At 32.4% G+C, this 22,277-nt stretch overlaps 2 protein-coding genes and 1 long non-coding RNA gene across 8 annotated transcripts; all 3 read left to right on the top strand.

The window, feature by feature from the left end:
- Nucleotides 1-3,800: 3,800 nt before the first annotated feature.
- LOC142533030 (uncharacterized) lies at nucleotides 3,801-7,873 on the top strand. 4 transcript variants are annotated; one of them, XR_012816664.1, is made up of 5 exons: nucleotides 3,801-3,978; nucleotides 4,191-4,343; nucleotides 4,777-4,852; nucleotides 7,408-7,621; nucleotides 7,718-7,873. It is a non-coding gene; the product is annotated as an uncharacterized LOC142533030 (long non-coding RNA). The 4 variants fall into 4 exon arrangements; XR_012816663.1 differs by having other exon boundaries at nucleotides 3,803-4,023; nucleotides 4,783-4,852; XR_012816662.1 differs by having other exon boundaries at nucleotides 3,803-4,110; nucleotides 4,783-4,852.
- Nucleotides 7,874-11,116: 3,243 nt separating this feature from the next.
- LOC142533021 (tyrosyl-DNA phosphodiesterase 1) lies at nucleotides 11,117-16,986 on the top strand. The gene is given in 18 exon segments (XM_075639610.1): nucleotides 11,117-11,301; nucleotides 11,379-11,564; nucleotides 11,809-12,054; nucleotides 12,145-12,309; nucleotides 12,512-12,572; nucleotides 13,113-13,189; nucleotides 13,266-13,385; nucleotides 13,387-13,524; nucleotides 13,836-13,925; nucleotides 14,225-14,359; nucleotides 15,062-15,211; nucleotides 15,707-15,810; nucleotides 15,965-16,018; nucleotides 16,109-16,199; nucleotides 16,383-16,460; nucleotides 16,551-16,655; nucleotides 16,657-16,699; nucleotides 16,793-16,986. Coding segments are annotated over 18 exon segments (1,959 nt in total). The 5' UTR covers nucleotides 11,117-11,283; the 3' UTR covers nucleotides 16,891-16,986.
- A 1,127-nt stretch (nucleotides 16,987-18,113) lies between these two features.
- Nucleotides 18,114-20,458, top strand: LOC142533001 (CRIB domain-containing protein RIC9-like). 3 transcript variants are annotated; one of them, XM_075639593.1, is made up of 5 exons: nucleotides 18,114-18,267; nucleotides 18,909-19,075; nucleotides 19,182-19,279; nucleotides 19,363-19,447; nucleotides 20,050-20,458. In XM_075639593.1, exons 2-5 carry the CDS (start codon nucleotides 19,015-19,017, stop codon nucleotides 20,235-20,237), a joined length of 432 nt encoding a protein of 143 aa, XP_075495708.1. In that variant the 5' UTR covers nucleotides 18,114-18,267; nucleotides 18,909-19,014; the 3' UTR covers nucleotides 20,238-20,458. The 3 variants fall into 3 exon arrangements, with proteins under 3 accessions (XP_075495708.1, XP_075495713.1, XP_075495698.1); XM_075639598.1 differs by having other exon boundaries at nucleotides 18,123-18,256; XM_075639583.1 differs by lacking the exon at nucleotides 18,114-18,267 and adding an exon at nucleotides 18,312-18,654.
- Nucleotides 20,459-22,277: the final 1,819 nt, after the last annotated feature.

Below are 22,277 nucleotides of genomic sequence, written 5' to 3'. Positions count from 1 at the left end.
TAATTAAATTTTAATTATTGAAAAACTTAAAATACTTGTCGTTATAAGAAGATATATGTCAAAAGAAGTCAAATAGAAATATTTGTGGTTGTGGTAACGAAAGCAATATAATACAACATGTCTTGATAGGAAATTCTGGACCCTTCTTTTATTTCTTCTTAATCTCGTTCTTATTTGGAAAAGACTGGAAGAAGCGACTTGACATGAAAATGACTCGACAAATTGGGGTGCTCAATTAATGTCGTCTTGTTTACAAACATTTTACGAAAAACAAAAATGACTACGTACGATAACTTTCATAACAAACATGGAACAAAAAATAAAATTTATTTAGTGCAATAATTTGTCCCCATTGGTATAACACATGGAAGCAGAAACTGAAATATTAAAGTTGTTAATGACAAATTAATATCAGTTTTTAAAAGTTAATGATCTTAAAAGAGCGTTGTTGATCATAGGCGTACATGAAATAAATATATTGTGTGTAATCAGATTTTTAGTGCTGTGACACAGTGTAAGTTAATTATAAGCATACTCATATAATTTTAATAAATAAAGGGTAGGTTTAAATTATGTACAAGTATTGCCTCATGGCAAAAATTCACTAGAAAATATGTATATCGTTTACACAAAACAATACTAGTGAAATTAACCAAACCAAATTCCTTGATACTCAGAGGAATTAAAACGCATCGAAATATCCCAAAGTAAAACTAGATGCATAAATCGAAGTTTGCTTAAAACAAATAAAAGAACACTCTTCGATCAACACTCAGCGTCAGTAATATTATTTTTCAAGCGTCTTCAACAACAATCAGCAACACGGCATAAAGTGGATCAATCACTCAAATTCTTCAACCCTGGACTTCGTGTATATTTAGAAAAACTCCAGTTCACCGAAAAGCCCTTAACCGACTGTAAGGTCCTCTCTATTTATATCACATTCTTGACCTAAACACCATTCCATTAAAGAGTCCTAGAAAATATGTAAACAAGATTTTCGTTAAATATAAAACTCTTTTAAACAAGGACAAACTATTTTAGAGACAAAACCATATTAAACTCACTCTCATAATATCTATAGATAAATTAAGCAAGATCTTTTAATCCAAAAATACAAAATCTTAAATTGATAATATAAATTTAGCAAAAATAATAACGGAATAAATTATTCCTTTCAGATCTTACTAACATGTCCGAGAGACATATTCATCCACGATATGAGGGTAAAGTATTGTTTATTGATTAGGTTTTTCCATGTTACACCTTAAAAAGAGCGTCTCTCCATAAAATGTGAGAGACTCACGTGTCGACTAATGATTAATGGGACATGGGGATTATTATTCTAGGAGAAGTATGGAAGTCCCAAAGAAAATATAACTTTTGTTATGCTAATACAATATTAATCTAAGCTTGATTCCGACTCTCATGATTTAAGGTATCATGTATTTAGCTCGATTAAAAGATATTTTCTATTTGTGGTAGAAAGCCCAAATGAAATGGTGCAATAAGAAAGATTCATGACTTCTTTCATGGGCCCTATCGATAAGAACAAGCAAATTGTAAATATTCAACTAGTATTTAGTTTTACGGGACGGAGTAGTCAGATCCATAGTTTAAAATGAAAAGTAATATTTTTATGAATCAGATGAGTTGTAGATATTTCTCATAACTCGTGAACTGATGTGAGTTTTTGTGTTAATTTTAATGTTTTCAATTATTAGTTATATCATTTTATCATTTTAATTATATGGACCACAATCGAAATATTATTCTTTTCATCATTTTTTTTAAACTATCTTAATAATTAAACAAAAAGCTACAATTGTAGTTATTTTTATTGAATTTAAAATGGTTGAACAATATAATACAATAGTTTAAATGGTTAAACAAAAATGGTTGAACAATATAATACAATAGATTAATTAAATATGTATATTTTATATGGTTTAAATCGACTTAAATAAGAATACTATATGTTTTTTTTATTAATGAAATAACAAATTTACAATACGGTAGACAGATATATACCCTCTCTATATATTTTATATTTACCTTCAAGTAATTGCAAATTTGATTTATTAATTTTTAACTAAATAGATGTAAATAAAAATATTAAATAACTTAAATACTAAAAGAGAGAATAAATAAATTATTGAATTATTGATTAGAGGTCATACGAGTTGCCAATTGGTTATCATCTATTCACGGCACTTGTTGCTGATCTGGTGACCCAACTCACCAAAACATGCATATCCAAAATGAAAATTAAAGATAAGTCCGAAGTTAATCTTTTAATAATAATTCGTAGTTATTATATTATTAACAAAAAAATTTCTATTACCAAATCAATTTTAATACTCTAAACTATATAGAAAATACAAAAAAACAAAATTGGGGGACGGATTTTCTATTTAGATCGAAAAAAATATTATTTTTTATGTCAAAAGTATTACTGATAATTGTGAATATGCGCAAGATTGATAGTTTAACGGATAAAATTATGTGAAACTGTTTTACAAGATACATGTTAGATAGAAAAATGATAGAGTTCAACATAATCTTAAGATATTATCGGAAAGGCAAAAACTTGTGTGAGACGGTCTCACGGGTCGTATTTTGTGAGACATATATCTTATTTGGGTCATCCATGAAAAATATTACTTTTTATGCTAAGAGTATTACTTTTTATTGTGAATATCAGTAGGATTAACCCGTCTCACAGATAAAGATTCGTTAGACCGTCTCACAAGAGACCTACTCGATCGAAAATGTACATCTAACAATAAATATTTATTTTTACATGCGGTCTACCATTTTTTGAATGGACTTAAATGTCCGAGTAAATTAGGCCAGCATCTCCTAAATTAAAACCTTTCTCATAGATGATATTTAAATTAATAACATATCTTTAATTATTATATTATAAAATATATAAAAATATCTAGACACAAATATACTTCCAAAATTCATCAAACTTCTGTCTTTAATTATTATATTATAAAATATATAGAATTATCTAGACACAAATATACTTCCAAACTCACTAAACGTCTAAATCTACGGCGTATTTTGGTGTATTTTGGTTTGTTTAAAAAATTTGGTGCATATTGAATACATTGTTTAGGAAACAAATAATTTAAGAAAACATTTTAAATTTCTTGAGTGGATTTGTAGGATAACAGCCAAGTTCCTATTTCTCTTTATTCCTCGAATATGGTCTTTTAATTGATTTTTTTTTTTAAAATCAATTAATTTCAATGTTATGTTAAAAATCAATAAAATGGCTAAATATTAATCATCGATTATATTAAGGGAAAATAACTTCTTCTTTTTACAGTAACTTTCTATTTTTTTGTTTACGTTCACTAAATTTTCAATTTTTGATTTTTGTACAATAACTTCTGAATTTTGGCTATTTTGATCAGTCTACTACTAGCATCATCATTTTTTTTGTCATAGAATACTGGTTAGAAATAAGGCGACTAAAGATAAAATTGCCAAAAATGTGTGAATCTCTTAATTTTGAAGAAAAATCAAGTTATATATTCAGAAACAACTTAACATTAAAAAAAATCAAACAAAATTTATAAGTTATCCATCAGCGTTTTTTTGTTGTTACGTTTCATTTTTCGGTTATAAATGTGTGAGAATAGTCGAAATTCAAAAATTATTGTAATGAGGCGAGAAACTAAAAAATTATTGAAACAAAATTAAAAAAATTACAAATTACCGGCAAATTCTTTTTTTCCTAATATAAATAAGCGAGAGAAAAAAAAAATCATGTATGAACTCGGATTCCAATTAAAATTACGAAGTCGTGTGACTGTCAAGTCACCAGCCCAGATAATACTACTTCAAATCAAACAGATCCTACCTTGATAGTTGAAACTTCGTCTGCAAATCAAAAAGATTCTCAGAAATTAAACTTAAAATTTGCAATCGAAGGAAAAAGCTCTGCTTTTAGTATTAATTAAGGTTTGAAATTTGAAGTCTTACCAAATTATTACAACACACCTCTTTGTAAGAAAATTAGTCTTCTTCTGCAACTCAACTTATTCTTTATCTGCTCGTTCACCAATCGATATCGGCGTGTTTGTTCCATTTTGGGTCGGTGTTCAGGCTTCTTGTGGCGGAAGTGTTTGTGTAATTAGTTGAATCCTCGAGTTCTGATTATTATGAGTTTGCAGGAGCTGGGAATTCAATGGGCAGTGATCATCGTAAACATGTGGGTGAAGAATTGAAGGAAAAAAGAGCTTTATCTGATGATAACTTCGTAGTGGAGATGGAGCCATTTTCTCTTAACATTGACGAACAAACTGAATGTCAACCCATCGTTTACGGTAAGTACTTTCAATTCAGATTAAATTATAACTGCGAGTCTCTGTTGTTTCTAATTTTCTTGAATTTCTTATATCCTATTTTACATTAATGTTTTGTCTATTTAAATAAAAATATGATTGATTCAATCTTCTATTGTTAAATATGCAGTATATAAACTTTTATCGAAATATATATTATTGGATGAACTATTTAAAAGGGCTTTATTTGTTTTTTTTTTTAAAAAAGGGTATAATATTTCAAAATCAAAGTCGTAAAATAATGAATCTAATTATTCAATCCTATTTCAACCCTTTATTCATTAATGTATCACACGATAAAATGGTAAATTATCTTTTTATGCCATTGAATCTACACTTAGATATTATCTAAGGTAGGGCAAAAATGTGTCTTTCATAGATATATGATTTTTGGTGGATATATTTACAATTAAAGTTGCAGAGAAACATTTCAAGAAAAGGATCAAGTAGAGTTGGCGATTCAATTCCTGTCGTGAACCAAAGAGTCACTGGTATGCTTTCAATTTCATCGAGTGGTATACATACATATATATGGATTATTCCATCCTACTCCTGCAGGGTACATCCAAGGGCCGGAAATTTTTTCTGGCCCAATTTTTTTTTTTTTTAATTTTTTTTTTCCCATGAAGTGGAATCCCAATCATTCATATGGGGTTTGGGCACTGCCCCCACACCTAGGATTGAACGAACCCATATATATATTATATTATATGGAGACTTCCTTTTAAATCATCATCATAGTTAATCGTGTATTCAGTCTTTATCAGATCGAAACTTTTTGTTCAATTTCTGATTTATACAAAAAATATTTATTCACTCTCTGAGTCCACAATTATTTTTCGGATGAAATTCAGTAAAAAAACATTGAAAATATGTAAAATGTATATGATATTGCAGAACAGTGTTTTATATATGATACAAAAGATGGAATTTTGAGTATAAAATTGGAACAACTATATTAATATCAATGATTTGTACACTTTATTGTGTGTTCAAATATCATATTACCCCATCTGAAAAAATTTGTAATAAACTATTATATATTAGTATCATATTTTTAATATTTTGTATCAATTTTCATTCGGAAAAAAACATGTGTTATTAATATTACAATTTGTTATACATGTTTGTGTACTCAAAAATCATATATTAGTGTCAGATCTGAAACATTTAATATTCGAATAAAACATATCAATAACAAATTTTCGATGTTTTGTATCGAATTTTCATCTGAAAAAAGACGTTAATAATACCAAAATTTGTTATATATGTTTGGGTACTCAGAAATCATATATTAGTGTCATATTTGAAACATTTAGTACTCAAATATCAAAACATTTAGTACTCGGGGAAAAATTTAGTTTTTCAAGATTTTTTACCGAATTTTAATCCGAAAATATTTGTCATTAATATCAAAATTTGTTTTACATGTTGAATACTCAAAAATCATATATTAGTGTCAAATTTAAAATATTTAGTTATGAAATATTGTATATTTGTTCCAAATTTTCAATGTTTTGTACTGAATTTCATCCAAAAAAACACATGGGATCAAAGAGTGATTTTTTTTTTTAGTCAGGATTCCTAAAAAAAAATTTGACAGAGACTGAACACACATTTAACTATTGAGATGAAGATTTACTTATCATTTTCCCATATATATAATTTAATTTAAGACACACACATGCACATGTTTATATTTACCGGTATATTTAAGTTGCATTTTTTCCCCAATTTAAGTTTAACATGATATTTCATGGTCTTAATCTAATCTCATGGCATGTTTCGAGTAAAAAAACATATATTTAATTATGGTTGTCAATTCAGTCAAGTCGGGTGGGTTCGAGTCGGATCGAAGCAATGATATTACAAACAAATTATCAATTTTAACCCGAACCAACCAGATTAACTCGATTTTTTTTTGCTATACAACATTAATGCTTTTTATTATTATTATTTTTAACAAAATGATTCTCTAAATAGTATGGGCGGTTTGCAATTTTCACCGTACACCCTACAAATAAAATTAAATAAAAATACACAAAACATTCTCTAAAGGTCATGTGGGTCGGGTGAGTTCTGGTTAACAGGTGAACTGACTCTTAATTTAGATCAACTCGAACCCAATCCAATCTTTAAAAAAATTTGGATCAGGTTTCGGGTTCGGCATGATCTTACCCAAACCCGAAAACCCTCAATCATAACCTGATATTTTTCGGATGGGTTCGAGTTGGACTGATGGATCATGTTAATTTTTGACACCCCTATATTTAATTTAGCATCAATATTGGCCCGCGAAGTCAACATGGCATTGCTTAATTAAATTTAACACTAATTCTCAGAAAAATAGTAGATTTGATTCTTAAGCAGTGCCTATCTACTAGTTAACAAGACCATTCATATCGTATGGGCTGTCGCTGTTGCTTTGTCATGTTCTGGCTTCCTTTAGAAGATAAAATGGTATTTTCCAATAATTGCTTTGTTTGGTTACTTATATTTTTTTGGCTTTTTTGAAGATTTAATTTTCCAAAATAAGTATTTTAAATATACATCATTATAGAATCAAATGCATATCTTTAGTAAAAAAATATTTTATGAGTATCAAATCATATCAGTTCTTGTCTCAAAATTTGTTTTTAATACTGTATATTTCGTATTTATAAATTTTAATTAGGAGTTTTGTTGATGGTATTATAAGAAAATAAAATAAAATGAGATAGTACTGGTGTTATTCATCAAGAAAAAAGGAGGCAAACATGTTAGAATTGTTTAGAAGTTATAGTCACAAATTATTATTATTTTTATCAATTAAAGGACCAAATCCATGTCATTAAAAAACTTGAAGGATGCAGATGATGTAACTTAAAAGTGTTTAAAAAAAAAAACGCAGAAGTGGTTTTGACGTTTGGATAAATGTTATGATCTGCTTTTGTTATTCTCAAAAACCAGAAATTTTAGCTTGAACTTGAAAAAGCTTTTGTAACCAAATAATATTATTTTGTAACCAAATAATATTATTTTGTAACCCATCAACAAAATCATGCAGCAACGTCTTTGTACGGAGGCAGCACGCCTGAGAAGGCGGCGTTAGTGGCGGCAGACGACTCCATCGCCCCTCCGCTCCACCATCTGATTATGATCTCCAATGGCTCCATCAGCAACACGGCGGCTGTAAAGAGTAAACTTCTGGCCAAGAAATCCAGTTTCCGCCGTCGAATATCAATTGATCCCAGAAGGATGTTTCTATTCTTTGCAACTATGTGAGTCAAATTAATTAAATAACTATACGATCACATGCTTCTTCTATCTTCTATTAGCTTTAATTTTAATGAACTTGCGTGATATATATGTCACAGGTCAAGCCTAGGAACCATGTTGCTAATCTATTTCACCTTATCCATATCAGAGAGCTCGACGGCCGCGGTTGACAATTTATTATCTTAATTAATCATATATATGTATTTATATTTATATAGTCAATTATCGATTAATACACAGACGGATATTGGTTTTGTGGCAAAATTTTTAAAAAGAAAAATGAAATCTTCAAAAACTATTGTCAGGGTGAATATTATGTTTTCGAATATAGGAATATAATGCGCAAGTGCAAGAAATGGTTGTGATCACCATGGTCTCATGCACGCAATAAATAGTATTGACCCATTTTTTCTTTATTTATTATTTTTTGTGTTTATTATGAACTGTGAAATATGGATAATTTGTTTGCTAAAATACAAAAATAATGAATACAGATGGAGTTTTCTAGATAAATATCAAACATATAGATATCAAAACTTTTCTGAAACAAAACAAGGGGAATTGTGTAGGTTTTAACTAATTATGCATTCACCAAAGTCAACGTAATTTATTATTATAGTGAACTAAAAGAATTTATTTTTTTAATATCAAAATTAAATCTAGTCTAGATCTGTAAATCTCCTTTCATCTATTCTATGTATCATATGTTATTAAAGTTGAGGACATGATAGTAACCACTTAAGAAGGATACCGACTTTTTCTTCCAATTTTACTCTTATATGATCCTGATATTACACTTTTGTTTTTTGTTTTAAATTTCAACACACACTTTTATTTTTTATTTTTTATATTTCAACAATTCAAATATCAATTTAGTCCCTCCATAATTTGTCAAATTTCACTTTAGTCCATCAATAATGATAAAAAGACTGTACACACGCATCACGTGTGCAGAATAATTAGTATTTTGTTAATGTTGAGAGAGTCATATTAACTGTTTGGTCCGTTACTATAACCACAATAAAAATATTATATTAAAAGTTTAAATCTATGTCCATTTTTTCTCGTAAAGTGATGAAATGTGATTAGTGGGAATTTACTCCCTCTAAGCAGTGTCTCTCCCACAAAACCGTCTTTTTAACTTTCACGTATTTTATCCATTTTGATTTTGATTTTGATTTTGATTTTTCATTCTCGCTTTTTTAAACCCCATCACTAACTAAGGAGGGCTTCACTTTATGTCGCAGAATTCAAGGTCTAAGTTTTTATCTATAATTTCTTTTCATTCAACATCTGTCAAAACTATATTTTTTTTGAGTTTGATAGTTTTTTGAATTTGATACCCATTATTGATGATTCTCGTGTAGATTAGGTGAGTTGGGTGGACAATTTATCGAGCAGAGATGGTCTTCTTTCAATGTAAATATTTTTGACTTGATGAGATCAGTATAGCCTGACATGATGGGATGAGCCCAAGTGGTCTGATTTGGAGGGATGAGCTCGGGTATCCTGACCTTATGGGATGAGCCCGAGTGGACTGACCTTCCCTGGCCTTACAGGATGAGCCCGGGTGGCATGGCCTGTGAGTAACCTTGACATGGTAAGATGAGCTCGGGTCAGACTATCTGCACACACTCAACAAAAAAATTTCAGTGGGGCGCCGAAAGGATTTCGGACGTGGCTACTCCTATGCTTAAGTCAGTACAAGGTTAACTAAATAGAGACAGTGGCAGATCCATTAAAGGGCTATACTGGGTTGTAGCCCAGCCCCCTTTTTTTTTTACTACTTAAGTTAAATTTTAGCCCACCCACCAATATCATGTCCAGTCCAGCCCAGCACAGCCCAACCCAACCCATTTACATGCAGATTCAACTGTAAGAAACATAAAAGTGATCTGAGATCCTCTTAACAAACATGTACTGGAATAGAAGAACATGGAAAAAAATATTGAGGGCCAAATCTCACAAAAAAATGGAAGCACGAATGTTTTGGGTATAGCTGTTGTTGGAAGGGAGGAACAATAGGATACTCGAACCCATCCGGTACTTATTTAAAAATTGCATGATGTGAATGAAAATTTTTAAATATGTATGATGAATTTTCAATTTTTAAACACTCAATATCATGAATTTTCATTTTTTTCTTTTTGTCGATTATTTGACACTCTATATTGAACGAGATTTAGCTAAACATATTGATGTAGATTCTATTATTGATGATTTTAAGAATCTCGTAGAGCACAACTTCGTTGAACGATATAATGTAATTTTTTTTAATAATATATAACTTATCATATTGAGTTCAAGCTCCCCCTAACTCTTATTTCTGGATCCGTCCCTGAATAGAGAGATAATTTATTGAATGGAGTAGAATGCAATATATCTTTCCCAAATGAGCAAACTTGAGTATTTATAGGAGAGAAGATTATCTCTATTATAGTGCATGGACATTATCTATGATTAGACATATACCCATGCACTGTCTTCTAATAACTGTCCATGCCTTGTCCTCTGTCAGTAGGCATAGCGGCCCATAATATTCTGGTCTTGTCATGGACACTGATTGTCTAGCTAATGATGCATGGTGACCCATATTGGTCGGGTGATCTGAACTCTGGTCGAGCGAGAGGACCTTGACCGGCCAAGATGGACTCTGGCCAGGCTAGATGAACCCTGGTCAGGGGAGAGGACCTTGGCTGAGATAGATGAATCCTGGTCGGGCTAGATGAACCCTGGTCGGATGACGTGAACCTTGGTCAAGCGAGAGGACCCTGGCCTGGCTAGATGAATCATAGACGGGTGACCTGAACTCTAGCTAAATGATGATGTCTGGGCTCTGCTCAGATTCTCGAGAGCAAATTGAAATCTAGTCCTGTTATTTATCATTCCTTCCGGCCGAGTCCAAGGATGACAAATGCCTTTATGGAGCATCACCACTCATCAACTAAGAAATGTAAGCAGGTTTCATGGATGTAAATTGCAATGAAAACCATTCGTGAACAGAGCACCGAAGAAGAGGTACAAATCACGAAAACTTGAATCTAAGTAGTTCATTTCCTTATAAAACAATATTTATTAATTTTCAGCATTTTGATCGGCACTCTGCACCCATAAAGTTATTAATTTCATGTTTATGAAAATGATTTCTTTTTAAGTCTATATCTTTTTACTTCTTTCGGTTTCGATATTAAGTTGTGTCATTTGCACTGCTCCGTGTATGATGCATGGTTGCGAAGACATCAAATTTCGGAGCAAGATATATTAATATATTCATGTATTATGTTACACACGTAAGATATATATATATATGACTCGATAGGTATATAATAAAATCTTAGTTACTGTGCAAATATCAAAATATTGTTTAAAGTAATTTTTTTTAATGAAACGTAAGAAAACATTTTCATTTGATCGCGTAAATGTATAAAAAAAAACATAAAATGTAAGTTCATTGAGTAAATTTTCTTTTTTTTTTTGGGAAAAAAATAAAGAATCGTACCAACAGGCAACAGTCTCGATTTATTGGGGAAAAAGAAAATTTCGAACTGCCAAAACCCCAAGTCCTCGACCCTCCATGGCTCCATTAGCGTGGCTTCTGTTCTTCTAACATTATTTCATTTTTTGAACCTTTGTTTCTCTCGCACGCTTTGGATTCCAAGTGGCAATGGCCACCGTTCCACTGGTAAGTTAAAATTTCATCTTATTTAGTTTTTATATTAGGATTTTATGGTTTACGTCCCCTTTGTTTCTTGTTCCAAGGTTGGTTTCTTGGTACCTTTGAACAATGATCTTGAGGAAGAAAATGGTTCTTCAATGCCCAAAATACCAGTTTCGAGAGGCGTTAATTATGTCGGCCGCCAGTGCATTCCCACCGTCGATAAGCGCCTGAGCCGGATACATCTCACCATCAATTCCTTGGATGATGGATCCGCCGATGTATTTGTTGTATATTCCTCTCTCTCTCTCTCTCTCTCTCTCTCTCTCTCTCTCTCCAGTCTTGCTGATGTACCTTCCAGCGTTATTTTGGTTTTTTCCTAGCAAATATGCACAATTGTTTTAGCTGAAAGTACCAGATTCTTGTTTTTGCTGGAGGAAACAGTAGTATGTTCTTGCATATGTCTTAAGATGTTATTTCAATATTTTACTATCTTTCTTCTACACAATATTTCATTAGACATCTTAAATGTAGGAAGGAACTAACCCAGTTGTTTGGAGGTCCAAGAATGAAAGAAAGAAGCTTTTGTCTGGAGAAAAGTGGAATATTTTTCCTGGTGATGTCATAGAGTTGATACCAGGTAATTACGTTTTCAGATATGTGTCTGCCATTGACAAGGAAGTGGAAACATCCCCAAAAACTAACAGAGAGAAAAGGCCTTTGAATGATGGAAGCAGTGACTCCAAAGATCATGCTTTTAGTAGCAAGAAAATGCAAAAGGTTCCGCATGATACTAATGTGCTACAGGTGTCCTTAGCTTATTTGTTCTGGGAATAGTATTTTTAACTACTTTATATCCCTGCTATGTAGGCTGCTAGGAACCATGATGTTCTGGGGCCTCAGGATTCATCGGAGGATACACTTCGCTTTCAAAATTCGAAGGATAAGTTGCCTTTAGCATTTAAACTATTGCGAGTAAAGGAATTACAAGAGTGGGCAAACGCGAACACTGTTTCTATCAGTGATGTGGTTCGAGTAAGAATCCTATACCCACTGCACAGTATAATTGCAGTCGTTTGTGGTTAGAGTATGTCGTAGGTTTAAGCAGGTGTGGCCAATTTCAACTTTTATTCTTGGAGCTTAACTAAATGAAGGAAGCTTAGAGCTCTATGGCTGAAGGGGATTAATATGTTTACATACTAGTGACTTGACTTTTACTAAAGGTTTTGTCTTGCAGGGAGATGTGTTAATAGCTATCTTATCGAATTACATGGTAGACATTGATTGGCTACTTTCTGGTGAGTTTTCTTCAGCAAGGTCTTGTTGTCTGCTTGGTGTTATTACATGGAGTGTTAATTTGTTTGTTTGAAGTTTTGAACTTGAAGCTGCTTATTTAGTTGAATTAAAATCACCATGCCTTAATACAGCTTATTTTTTCTAGACATTCTAAAGCATGGGGGAAGAAATATTACACTTTATTCCCATTTTTAATGAAGCACAGAAATTCAAGTGGTATATATTACTACAGTGGTTGGTCTTTTCAATCTATTGTGTTGGTCTGTTTATTTAACGATGATGTCATGGTCTAAATGATAGTTTTCGAAGGTGATGGATTCAGTGCTTTTTTTGCTATACATAGTTGCCTAGGAGGTTCTGATAAAACCAACTATGTTGATTTTGCAAAGAGCTATGTGACTCTTAGTGCTAGGATCAGTATGTGTTAGGCACTTATTAGTATGAAGGAACATCACGAACAGCCTTGTTCATTCATTGGTTTTAGTGTATGGTGTTGCATCAATTCTTACTAAATTGACTGGATTCTTTCCTTTTTGACGTAGCATGTCCGACAATTAAAAGAGTTCCTCACGTTTTAGTTATTCATGGCGAAGGTGATGGTACGCTTGAGTATATGAAGGTTGGCCAATATCTTCTTATTAAATTTTGATGTCACTAATTTGACTGATTCATTTCCTTTTGCCGATTATGTTTAGAGAAACAAGCCTTCCAATTGGATTCTCCACAAGCCTCCTTTACCAATTTCATATGGAACACATCATTCCAAAGCTATGTTTCTTGTCTATCCTCGAGGGGTCCGAGTCATTGTTCATACATGCTAACTTGATATATGTTGACTGGAACAACAAAAGCCAAGCATTGTGGATGCAAGATTTTCCATGGAAAGATCCAAGCAGTGCTAGTAGTGGTTGCGGATTTGAAAGTGACTTGATTGATTACTTAAATGTGTTGAAGGTACTACCATCTATATGGCATATACAATCAATGTGAAGTAGTGGTTAACGACACACATGAACTGTTCAAGATTCTTCCCCTTTTTCTTGGTTCTTCCTAGTTGAACTGCTTATATGATGTCAGTTTCGAAATTTAACTGGTCTGCTTTCATGAACAGCATTATTTGTCCTGATGTCATGAGAAACCAACCATTAGCTTGGTGTTAAACTGAGCATGACCAAGAGGCTTTTCATTTGTATATTTTCCATCATTTTCATAGGCTTGTATTGGAATTAGTTTCTCTTAGCAACATTTTTTTCTTTCCCCTGCAGTGGCCTGAATTCAATGCTAATTTACCGGCTATTGGCAGCTTTAGTATCAATGCATCATTCTTCAAAAAATTTGATTACAGCAGTGCAGTGGTATTTATCTTATTCTTCTCATTCCTTTTCTATTCTTTAGGGGAATTAATGGTCTTTTTGTTGTATTATACTTCCATGGTCAATATTAAATATGATGAATGATAGTCATGTAATCTTGATAATTGAGAGTCGGGTAATTTCTGAATGTTGTATTTTGTCCTGAAAAAGATGTAAAATGATACCATCTTTGATTTGAGTTGTAAGTGTATCCTTGTACAAAATTTTAATATCATATGCAACCTTATTGGTCAAGATCTCTATTATAATTATCCTGACTTAATTATCCCTGTCCCTCCCAGGTCAGACTCATTTCATCTGTACCTGGATATCATTCTGGTTCCAGTATAAGGAAATGGGGACATATGAAGTTGCGAACCATCCTCCAGGAGTGCACCTTCGAGAAGGAGTTTGAGAAATCTCCTCTTGTTTATCAGGTTATTTTTCTTAGCTTTTTATGCATGTCATGAAATATCGTATTTTGGTATAAAATTAGATGAGTATATGTATTTAGTACTGCTGATGCCACTTAGACTTTGTGCATGTGACAAATATGCGAAATGTACGACTTCGAGGGTGTGTAAGCATCTCTTCACTACCTCTATGTTGTTTACCCCCCTCCTATATTCTAAATTATATACTCTTAACTAATGGTTGAAAGCTTGAGAATTAAGGATGCATTTGGGGTTTGGACAGGCAGATGTTTTAAAAAAGTGAAATTTGGTTGTTTTTTACTCTAAAATTATGTGCTTAAAATAGCTGAGATTAATATGCCTAGGTTGTGGTTTTTAGAGCTTTTGCTTTTAACTTTTTAGATCTTTGTACAATCAAAAATTGGTTCTGTTTTTTCTTCTTTAAACTTATATTTAAATAAATCCAGTTTAATAATTGTTATTAAGCTAAAATGGAAAATAACCCAGGCTCTAAATGATTGACATCCATGAGGTTTATTTGGCTTTCTAAGTATATAGTCTGAATATTCCACATAATACTTAAAATCAAATTCTTGAGAGGAAATATTTCATGCAGGAGATAGCTTCATTTGACTTGTATTTCGATGCACCGTCCGAGAAGTCTCCATGGAGATCATGTTCTACTTCTGATTTCTCTTGGGTCGTTCTTTTGCTTTCTTTCTGCAGTTTTCTTCACTAGGTTCTTTGGATGAGAAATGGATGGCTGAGCTTGCATCTTCAATGTCGGCAGGAATGACGGAAGATCAAAAGCCTTTGGGACTGGGAAAGCCACTGATAATATGGCCAACTGTGGAAGACGTCCGTTGTTCTTTAGAAGTAATGCCAGTGATGTCATGTTTAAGTATTTGACGCTATTTGGGTCTGAAATTTGATTAATTGACAAGTAATAAATGCATCTTTGATAATCTAGAAAAGTAACGTGTAAACGTACAAATATCCCTCACAATTGTATCTAAAAAACGGTCCCTCATTTTTGCTATAAAATGAATGAAAATGATGTCTTTGTTGTTTTCCCCTCTATTATCCAGGAGAAATATGTAGCGATATTGTGATTTTGTTGATCAGAATCATGCATTTCTTTTTTTATCTGGTTGTCAGTGTGGTCTTGCCGTCGCCGCTGCCTTAAATGTTCTGGAATTCCTTGGCATGCAGTTTAAATGATAATAACACATGTTCTTTTTTTGTTTTTTTTCAAATAACTGATTTGCACATTTTGTTAACATGGCAATGCTGATTATTTATTTAAACTTTTCCTCTGTCACCTTCAGTAACTGAATGAAGGATTACATAAATTTTTGCTTTATTATCAAGGGCTATGCAGCTGGGAATGCAGTTCCAAGTCCTCTGAAGAATGTAGAGAAAGAATTCTTGAAAAAGTATTGGGCAAAATGGAAGGCAAGCCACACAGGTCGATGGTATGTTTGAAATATATCTTGCTATGATGGTTCTTGAATAGTTTAATTTGGTTTATGAAGCAATTTTTTTGTCAGTTTCTTCAATATCCTTCAATTTCAACTGTGTGAAACAATGAAAAAGTGGACTTGTGTTTTTGCCCTTTCATTGTTGCAGTCGTGCAATGCCTCATATAAAGACATTCACACGTTATAATGGTCAAAACCTCGCGTAAGAGTCCACTCCAGTGCCACTTTACTTGAATTCAATACCTTTTCTGCTACTCACTGTTGTTTAAGACTCCATCGTTTTGATGAACAGATGGTTTCTGCTTACTTCAGCAAACCTCAGCAAAGCTGCCTGGGGAGCTCTTCAGAAAAACAATTCCCAGCTGATGATCCGTTCTTACGAGGTCACTTGAATAATTTCACATACACCATCATTTGAAAAATCTAACCAACTATTAAATGGTTGAAATTGAAGTCCCTCATCATGCTAAGATGATAATGATACCACCCTGATATTACAATTGTTCCCTGAATTATTTTAACTTAAAAGAAACTGATTTCTTCTTCATGTTCCTCAATTATCCCAGCTTGGAGTACTCTTTTTGCCTTTTTCCGGCAAATCTAGATGTGGTTTTTCTTGCACAGACGATGAAAGTAACTCAGAGGCATGTACTGATATTTCTCTATAAATTTTTCTGTCCCTGATTGTATTAATATAACAGTTTTACTCTCGGCTTTGGCAATATGATTTTCAGGGCAAAGGTGCATCAGCAAGAAGTTCTGAGGTGCAGAAAGCGAAACTGGTCACCTTGGCTTGGAAAGGAAACTTGAAGGAAGAACGTAGTGATGTAATTCAATTACCCTGTGCCTTATGAACTTCCTCCAAGGCCATATTCCTCTCAAGGTTGGCCTTATGTTCTAGATTCTATTGAAAGTCATATGTTGCTCTGCTATCTGCATCTAACCATAACCCCCTTCGAAAACACCTCGTATGCAGATGTACCCTGGTCGTGGGATCGAAGGTATACAGAGAAGGATGTGTATGGCCAAGTTTGGCCCAGGCAAGTGAAACTGTATACTAGTCAAGATTTCTGATCTGCTTCATGTAAAGCTGTTTCTTCGTCAATTACTCAATATTACAGGCTTCAGTCATTATTAGTTATATGCTCATTGACAATTCAAAGATTTTTATACAGGAGGTTAATCATAAAATTCAGGAAGTTATATTAAAACTAAATATAAATTCACTTTCTAAAATAAAACCAAAACTAGTTTATTAATGGTCTATCTTTTGAATCTCACTCCATAGAAACCCAAGATTTGTCACTTCCCTGAGAAGGCAAATTTTTATTCACTCATGTGTGTGACTGATCGTTTTATGATAAATTTGGCACTGCATCTCTATCACTTTGAAGAGATAAATTGAAGAACCCGTTGAAAACTGTATACTTTGAGAATTTTTATATAAGAAAAATAAATTACAATTTCGGTTATGTAAATTTCTATATTTACAATTTTACAATTTTTTACAATTTTGGACAATTTTCTAATATGGAGCTCAAGTGCGTCAAAAATTGAAAAATATATTGTTATAATTAGCTTTGATAATATAGAGGATAAGCATTAAAAAGAGAAAATATAAAATGACTAAAATTGCAATTAAATTAGAGATTTTATTTTAATCGTTCATTGTTTTTGTTTAATAATCAATTATCTAAAATTCACCCATATAATATAAAAACAAAAGGCCAAACTTAAATTTCTTCAAAAAGGTACATAAAAAATTTGATATTTGTTTCGGTTGTCGAGAACTTTCGTCCATCGCTAGCTAATATAAAATAAATAAATTGGTCAACCTATCTCTTCCACATCAAAATGGCGGTTAATGAGATCATCAGCTAGCTGCCTTATTCATTCATGAGTGCCGAGGTGCAAGAAACATACATAACAAAACGTGGTGACAACCTTCCTATTCTCGGAAGGGATTGAATGAATATTATTTTTAAAAAAAAGAAAAAGAAAATGGGTATTTTAAAATATTAAAATTAAGGTAGATGTCTCGGAATGGTTCTACAAGGAAATGTTATGAGATCTGAGCAAAAATTTGTGTGAGACGGTCTCACGGATCGTATTTTGTTAGACATATATTTTATTTGGGTCATCCATGAAAAAATATTATTTTTTATGCTAAGAGTATTATTTTTTATTGTGAATATCGGTAGGATTGATTCGTCTCACAGATAAAAATTCGTGAGATATATATATAAAGTTATCCACTTGCTTTGACATAATATCATCAACAAAAGATTCTGGCCTTTGGGCAAGAAAATGGTTGGCCATGATTAAAGAGTAAAGAAAAAAAGAATGAAATTAGGATACATGTTACTGTTACAATGATTGGTGTCGTGGACTGAGAATAACAAGAAGCACCCGAATTTCACATTCTAGCAACTGTTCACAGGTTCTGTATTTGTGAGTATTTTGTACTTTTGACTATAGATAAATAAATATTGTTTTTTGTTTTATTTTTAAAATATTGTTTTTACTTAACTGTCTCCGTTTCCTTCAAATCCACCCACCCTTCTCTGGCAGGTGTTGTTGGTAGTTCAGTTTTTGCTTCCTTCCCTCCCTGTCTGAAAACCACAGACCTCTCAAATCACACGACTGTTAAATGTTAATGCCACCGCTTCTAGTTCTTGCGCTTTAGCTTCTTGAAATCTCTAAAAATCCACAAACTTTCTTGATATTTTTTGTTCAGACTCGGTTTGCATGTGTGTTCTATATTTGAAGATACGGGTCTTTAGTTTTTACTTGGGTGGAGATGAGAGGAAAATTCTACACTGAATCTACTTTGTCGGGGTGCATTATCGACGGCCTATGTTCTTTTCTGTAACAGTTGTTGATTGCATATGTTGATCCAAAATGAACTGTTTCATGCACATTGTCCTTTTGCTTTGATACTTTGCTCGTGAGTTGGGGGTGTCGGTATCCAAAAGCTAATCCCTTGGCCACATGCTTGCTTTGATGCCGAAATTCTTTTTCTTTCAACTTTTCCAGACCCGAGACTTTATTTTATTAAGTGATATTATAACCACCATTGAATTCTGTTTTAGGCAAAGGAACTGGTAGCTTTTTAGCCAGTTGCTCGGCGCTTTCTCCGACACCGTGCTTCGAATTCTTAAAAGGGTCGTTGAATTGGAGCTGTACATCTTTTCCATAATGGGAACAAGGATCAAGGGGATCTATAAAGGATTCAAAGACACGCTCTCTCAAATCTTTGGTACCAATCTCCCCTTTTCAAACTCTATATATGTGTGTGTGTGTGTATTGAGATGTTTTGTTTTGATTTTTTCGAGAAAGTGTGGAATATTTCTTTATTCTTGTAGTTGTTAAAGAGCGTGAAATGGAGATTGGGTATCCAACGGATGTCAAGCATTTGGCCCATATCGGGTGGGATGACTCCTCCGGGAATGCTCCCACTTGGGTATGTTATGTATCGCATTTCGTTTCTATTCCTACAATCCTGATGAACTATCTTGCTTTAATTTTATTCTCTCATTGATGCAGATGAGTGAATTTAGGACAGTGCCTGATTTCACCGCAACTTCGATTGGGAAATCTGGTTCTGCCCTCTCTCCATGGTCTTCTGTGGGTGGGTTCTTGGTTTCTTTCCTCTTTAATTACACGTGTGGAGCTTACTAGTGCATAGATTGAGAGGGGACATTCGGCCATTTGTTTTCTATATCATGTGCGATGTCTGTTTCGTAAAAGATAAAGTTTGTCACGGGTTGCGTCTTTTACTTGAATATGATGACCCAAGACCTGTTTTAATTTCTGGGAGAGATTAACTTTAGGCCTCACTCCCGACGGGATAAGAATGAATTTTGTGAACAAGAGACGATACAATGTACAAGTTGCGGTCAATACCATTCTGTCATCTTATCTTTTGTCCGCGAGCCAAACAGTTAATAGAAAGGAAAACATTGGCTCATTTGTCACAATTTGTTCGGTAATTGATGCGACAAAAGAATGAAAAAGAAGAGATCCATATGGTTTAAGACACAATTTTAAGAAACTAAAGCAACTCCTCATAGGAACCGACATAATAAGTACTTGATGTTTAGGTGGTATCAGTTGCTTAGTTGCTTGAAGCATACTCCGTTTAAGTTTGAGTTAAGTGTGAACTTTTAGCTGTTTCGAAAACCGAGGAACGACGGGATTACACTTATAAGTTTGTGATCATTGTCTAAACAGATCTTGGCGAAATAGCGCGAAAGCAATCAGAAGTTGAGACCTTTAAAGAGCCGGCAATGACACAACTTTCTAGCGTAAGGAAGCAGCAGAAACGGAAGAAATCTAAGTCTACGTCCTCCCCAAATGACTCGGTTTCTTCCTCGTCGACTTCAAGAGCAGCGAAAACGAAAGCCAAATTAATTTATTGAAGGCCACACACACACACACACACACTTGGATTGGTTCTGTGTTGAAAAACAGAGTTAGAGGCTGTGGTAGGTAGACTAGTTGCGCTAGAGAAACCGAATCGATTATGTTTCTTTGCTTAGTTTTTGTTTTCTTTTGAATCTCTCTTTTCTTTTAAGCCAAGTTCTGGAAAGCCTCGTGCAAGACAGGGAATGCTTCTAATAATGGCTTGTTTGATCTTTTACATGAACGATTATTATAATTTTGGTCATTATTAGAATATGTATAGAAATTATTTTCCAACTCATTCCTCTAGCTTGCCTTCAAAATCTACCACAATGATTAAAAAAATAATTAATTAAATTCGAAATTGATTGTCAAGTACCCAAATAAATCTAACTGTGAATTTGTTACCGTCAATACTTTATAGGTTTTTCGTGAGATGATATAAATGATTTATATTTGTGATACAGATCTATATTTGAAAATAATATTTTTGAAATAAAAAGTAATACATTTTATGGGTCGGATAAGAGATTCATATCACAAAACTGATTCGTGAGATGGTCTCATAAGAGTTTTTGCGATATGTTACACTTAAGTTATAATAGAGACAAAATAATGTTTTGATACAACTTTTAGAATCCCTCAATTATTTTCTCGGAAAAAATTCGGTACAAAACATTGAAAATTTTGTACTAATATATGATATTTGAGCACAAACTATTTCAAATCTGATACTAATATATGATTTTTAATTATTTAAACATGTATAACAAGTATTGGTATTGATGACACTTTTATCTTGGATGCAAATTGATACAAAATATTGAAAATATATTACTAATATATGATATTAGAGTACAAAACATTTCAGATCTGATACTAATATATGATTTTTTAGTACCCAAATATGCATAATAAATTATCAAAATCGGTACAAAACATTAAAATTGTGACATTAATATATGATATTTCATCATCAACTCTTTTAGATCTGATACTAATATATGTTATTTGAATATAAAAACAAGTATAATAAATGTTGATATAATATAACTGTTCCAATTTTAGACTCAAATATTTATCTTTTGTACAACATCTAAAACAATTGGTACTCAAATATAATCTATTAGTTGTAGATTTTCAATGTTTTGTATCGAATTTTATCGAAAAAACCACATGTAGACTTAGAGAGTGCAGAAATATTGTTTGTGTGAATCAAAATGTGCAATTTTTTTTTTTTTTTTTTATCTAGCAGGACTGAAAACAAATACAATTATCTGGTGAGAATTTGAAAGCAAATCTCCCTCAATATTATCTTTCATATAATATTTTTATAAGTTCAGTTTGAATATTAAGTTGTGAGACATCTATTTAGATGCACAAATAAGATTTTAAATGTTTTCAGTGGACCTGAGACAATAATTAAATTACCTTATCTTGACAAAATTTATGCAAATTGTTTTTCGAATTATCTTTGTAAAAATGATGCTAGGTCGGATATTATAAAATTAGAAAAAAAAATTGTTATTTATGTCACAAATAATTTTACTGAGGAAAAATTTGGGGACTGTGTGATAAGTCCAAATCTTATAGAAATTTTAGGGATTTAATTTTATAATATTTGTGCTTATCTGTAATGATTATCCTTAATTATGTGCTTATATGGATTAATTTTATAATGATTGTAGATTTGAAAAAAAGAGAAAAAATGGCTAATTTTGGAGATAAGAGGATTTTATAAGATTTCAAAGGAAACAAAAATACAAAAAAAAAGGGAATAAAATATTTATTCCTTGATAATATTGAAATTTTGGAAAAATCTATGTAAATCTTGATAAATATCTTATCTACATTTTCTTTAAGTTGGAGATGAGCTTAAAAGGAAAGGAATGAGAAGGCACATTTAGAAGAATAAAAAGAGGCAGAAGCGGAACAGGAAGGAGAGGCGCAAAAAAGAGAAAAACCAGCGCAGAAGAAGTGAGAGGAGGAAGAAAGGAAGAGAGGAGATCAAAAGAATACAAGGGAGAAGAGAGAGAACGGAAGAAGAGAAGACGGAA

The sequence above is a fragment of the Primulina tabacum genome, chromosome 2, assembly GCF_025594145.1.
Source record: "Primulina tabacum isolate GXHZ01 chromosome 2, ASM2559414v2, whole genome shotgun sequence".
Taxonomy (NCBI): Eukaryota; Viridiplantae; Streptophyta; class Magnoliopsida; order Lamiales; family Gesneriaceae; genus Primulina; species Primulina tabacum.
The sequence above is the reverse complement of the archived record's forward strand: the minus strand, read 5'-3'. Positions and strand labels throughout refer to the sequence as shown.

Excerpts from the sequence above, each read along its gene's own strand:
- LOC142533001 (XM_075639593.1), top strand. The coding sequence starts at position 19,015 with ATGGGAACAAGGATCAAGGGGATCTATAAAGGATTCAAAGACACGCTC. Across the intron at positions 19,076-19,181 it reads CACGCTCTCTCAAATCTTTG|TTGTTAAAGAGCGTGAAATG; the intron begins GTACCAATCTCC and ends TTATTCTTGTAG. Across the intron at positions 19,448-20,049 it reads CTCTCCATGGTCTTCTGTGG|ATCTTGGCGAAATAGCGCGA; the intron begins GTGGGTTCTTGG and ends TTGTCTAAACAG.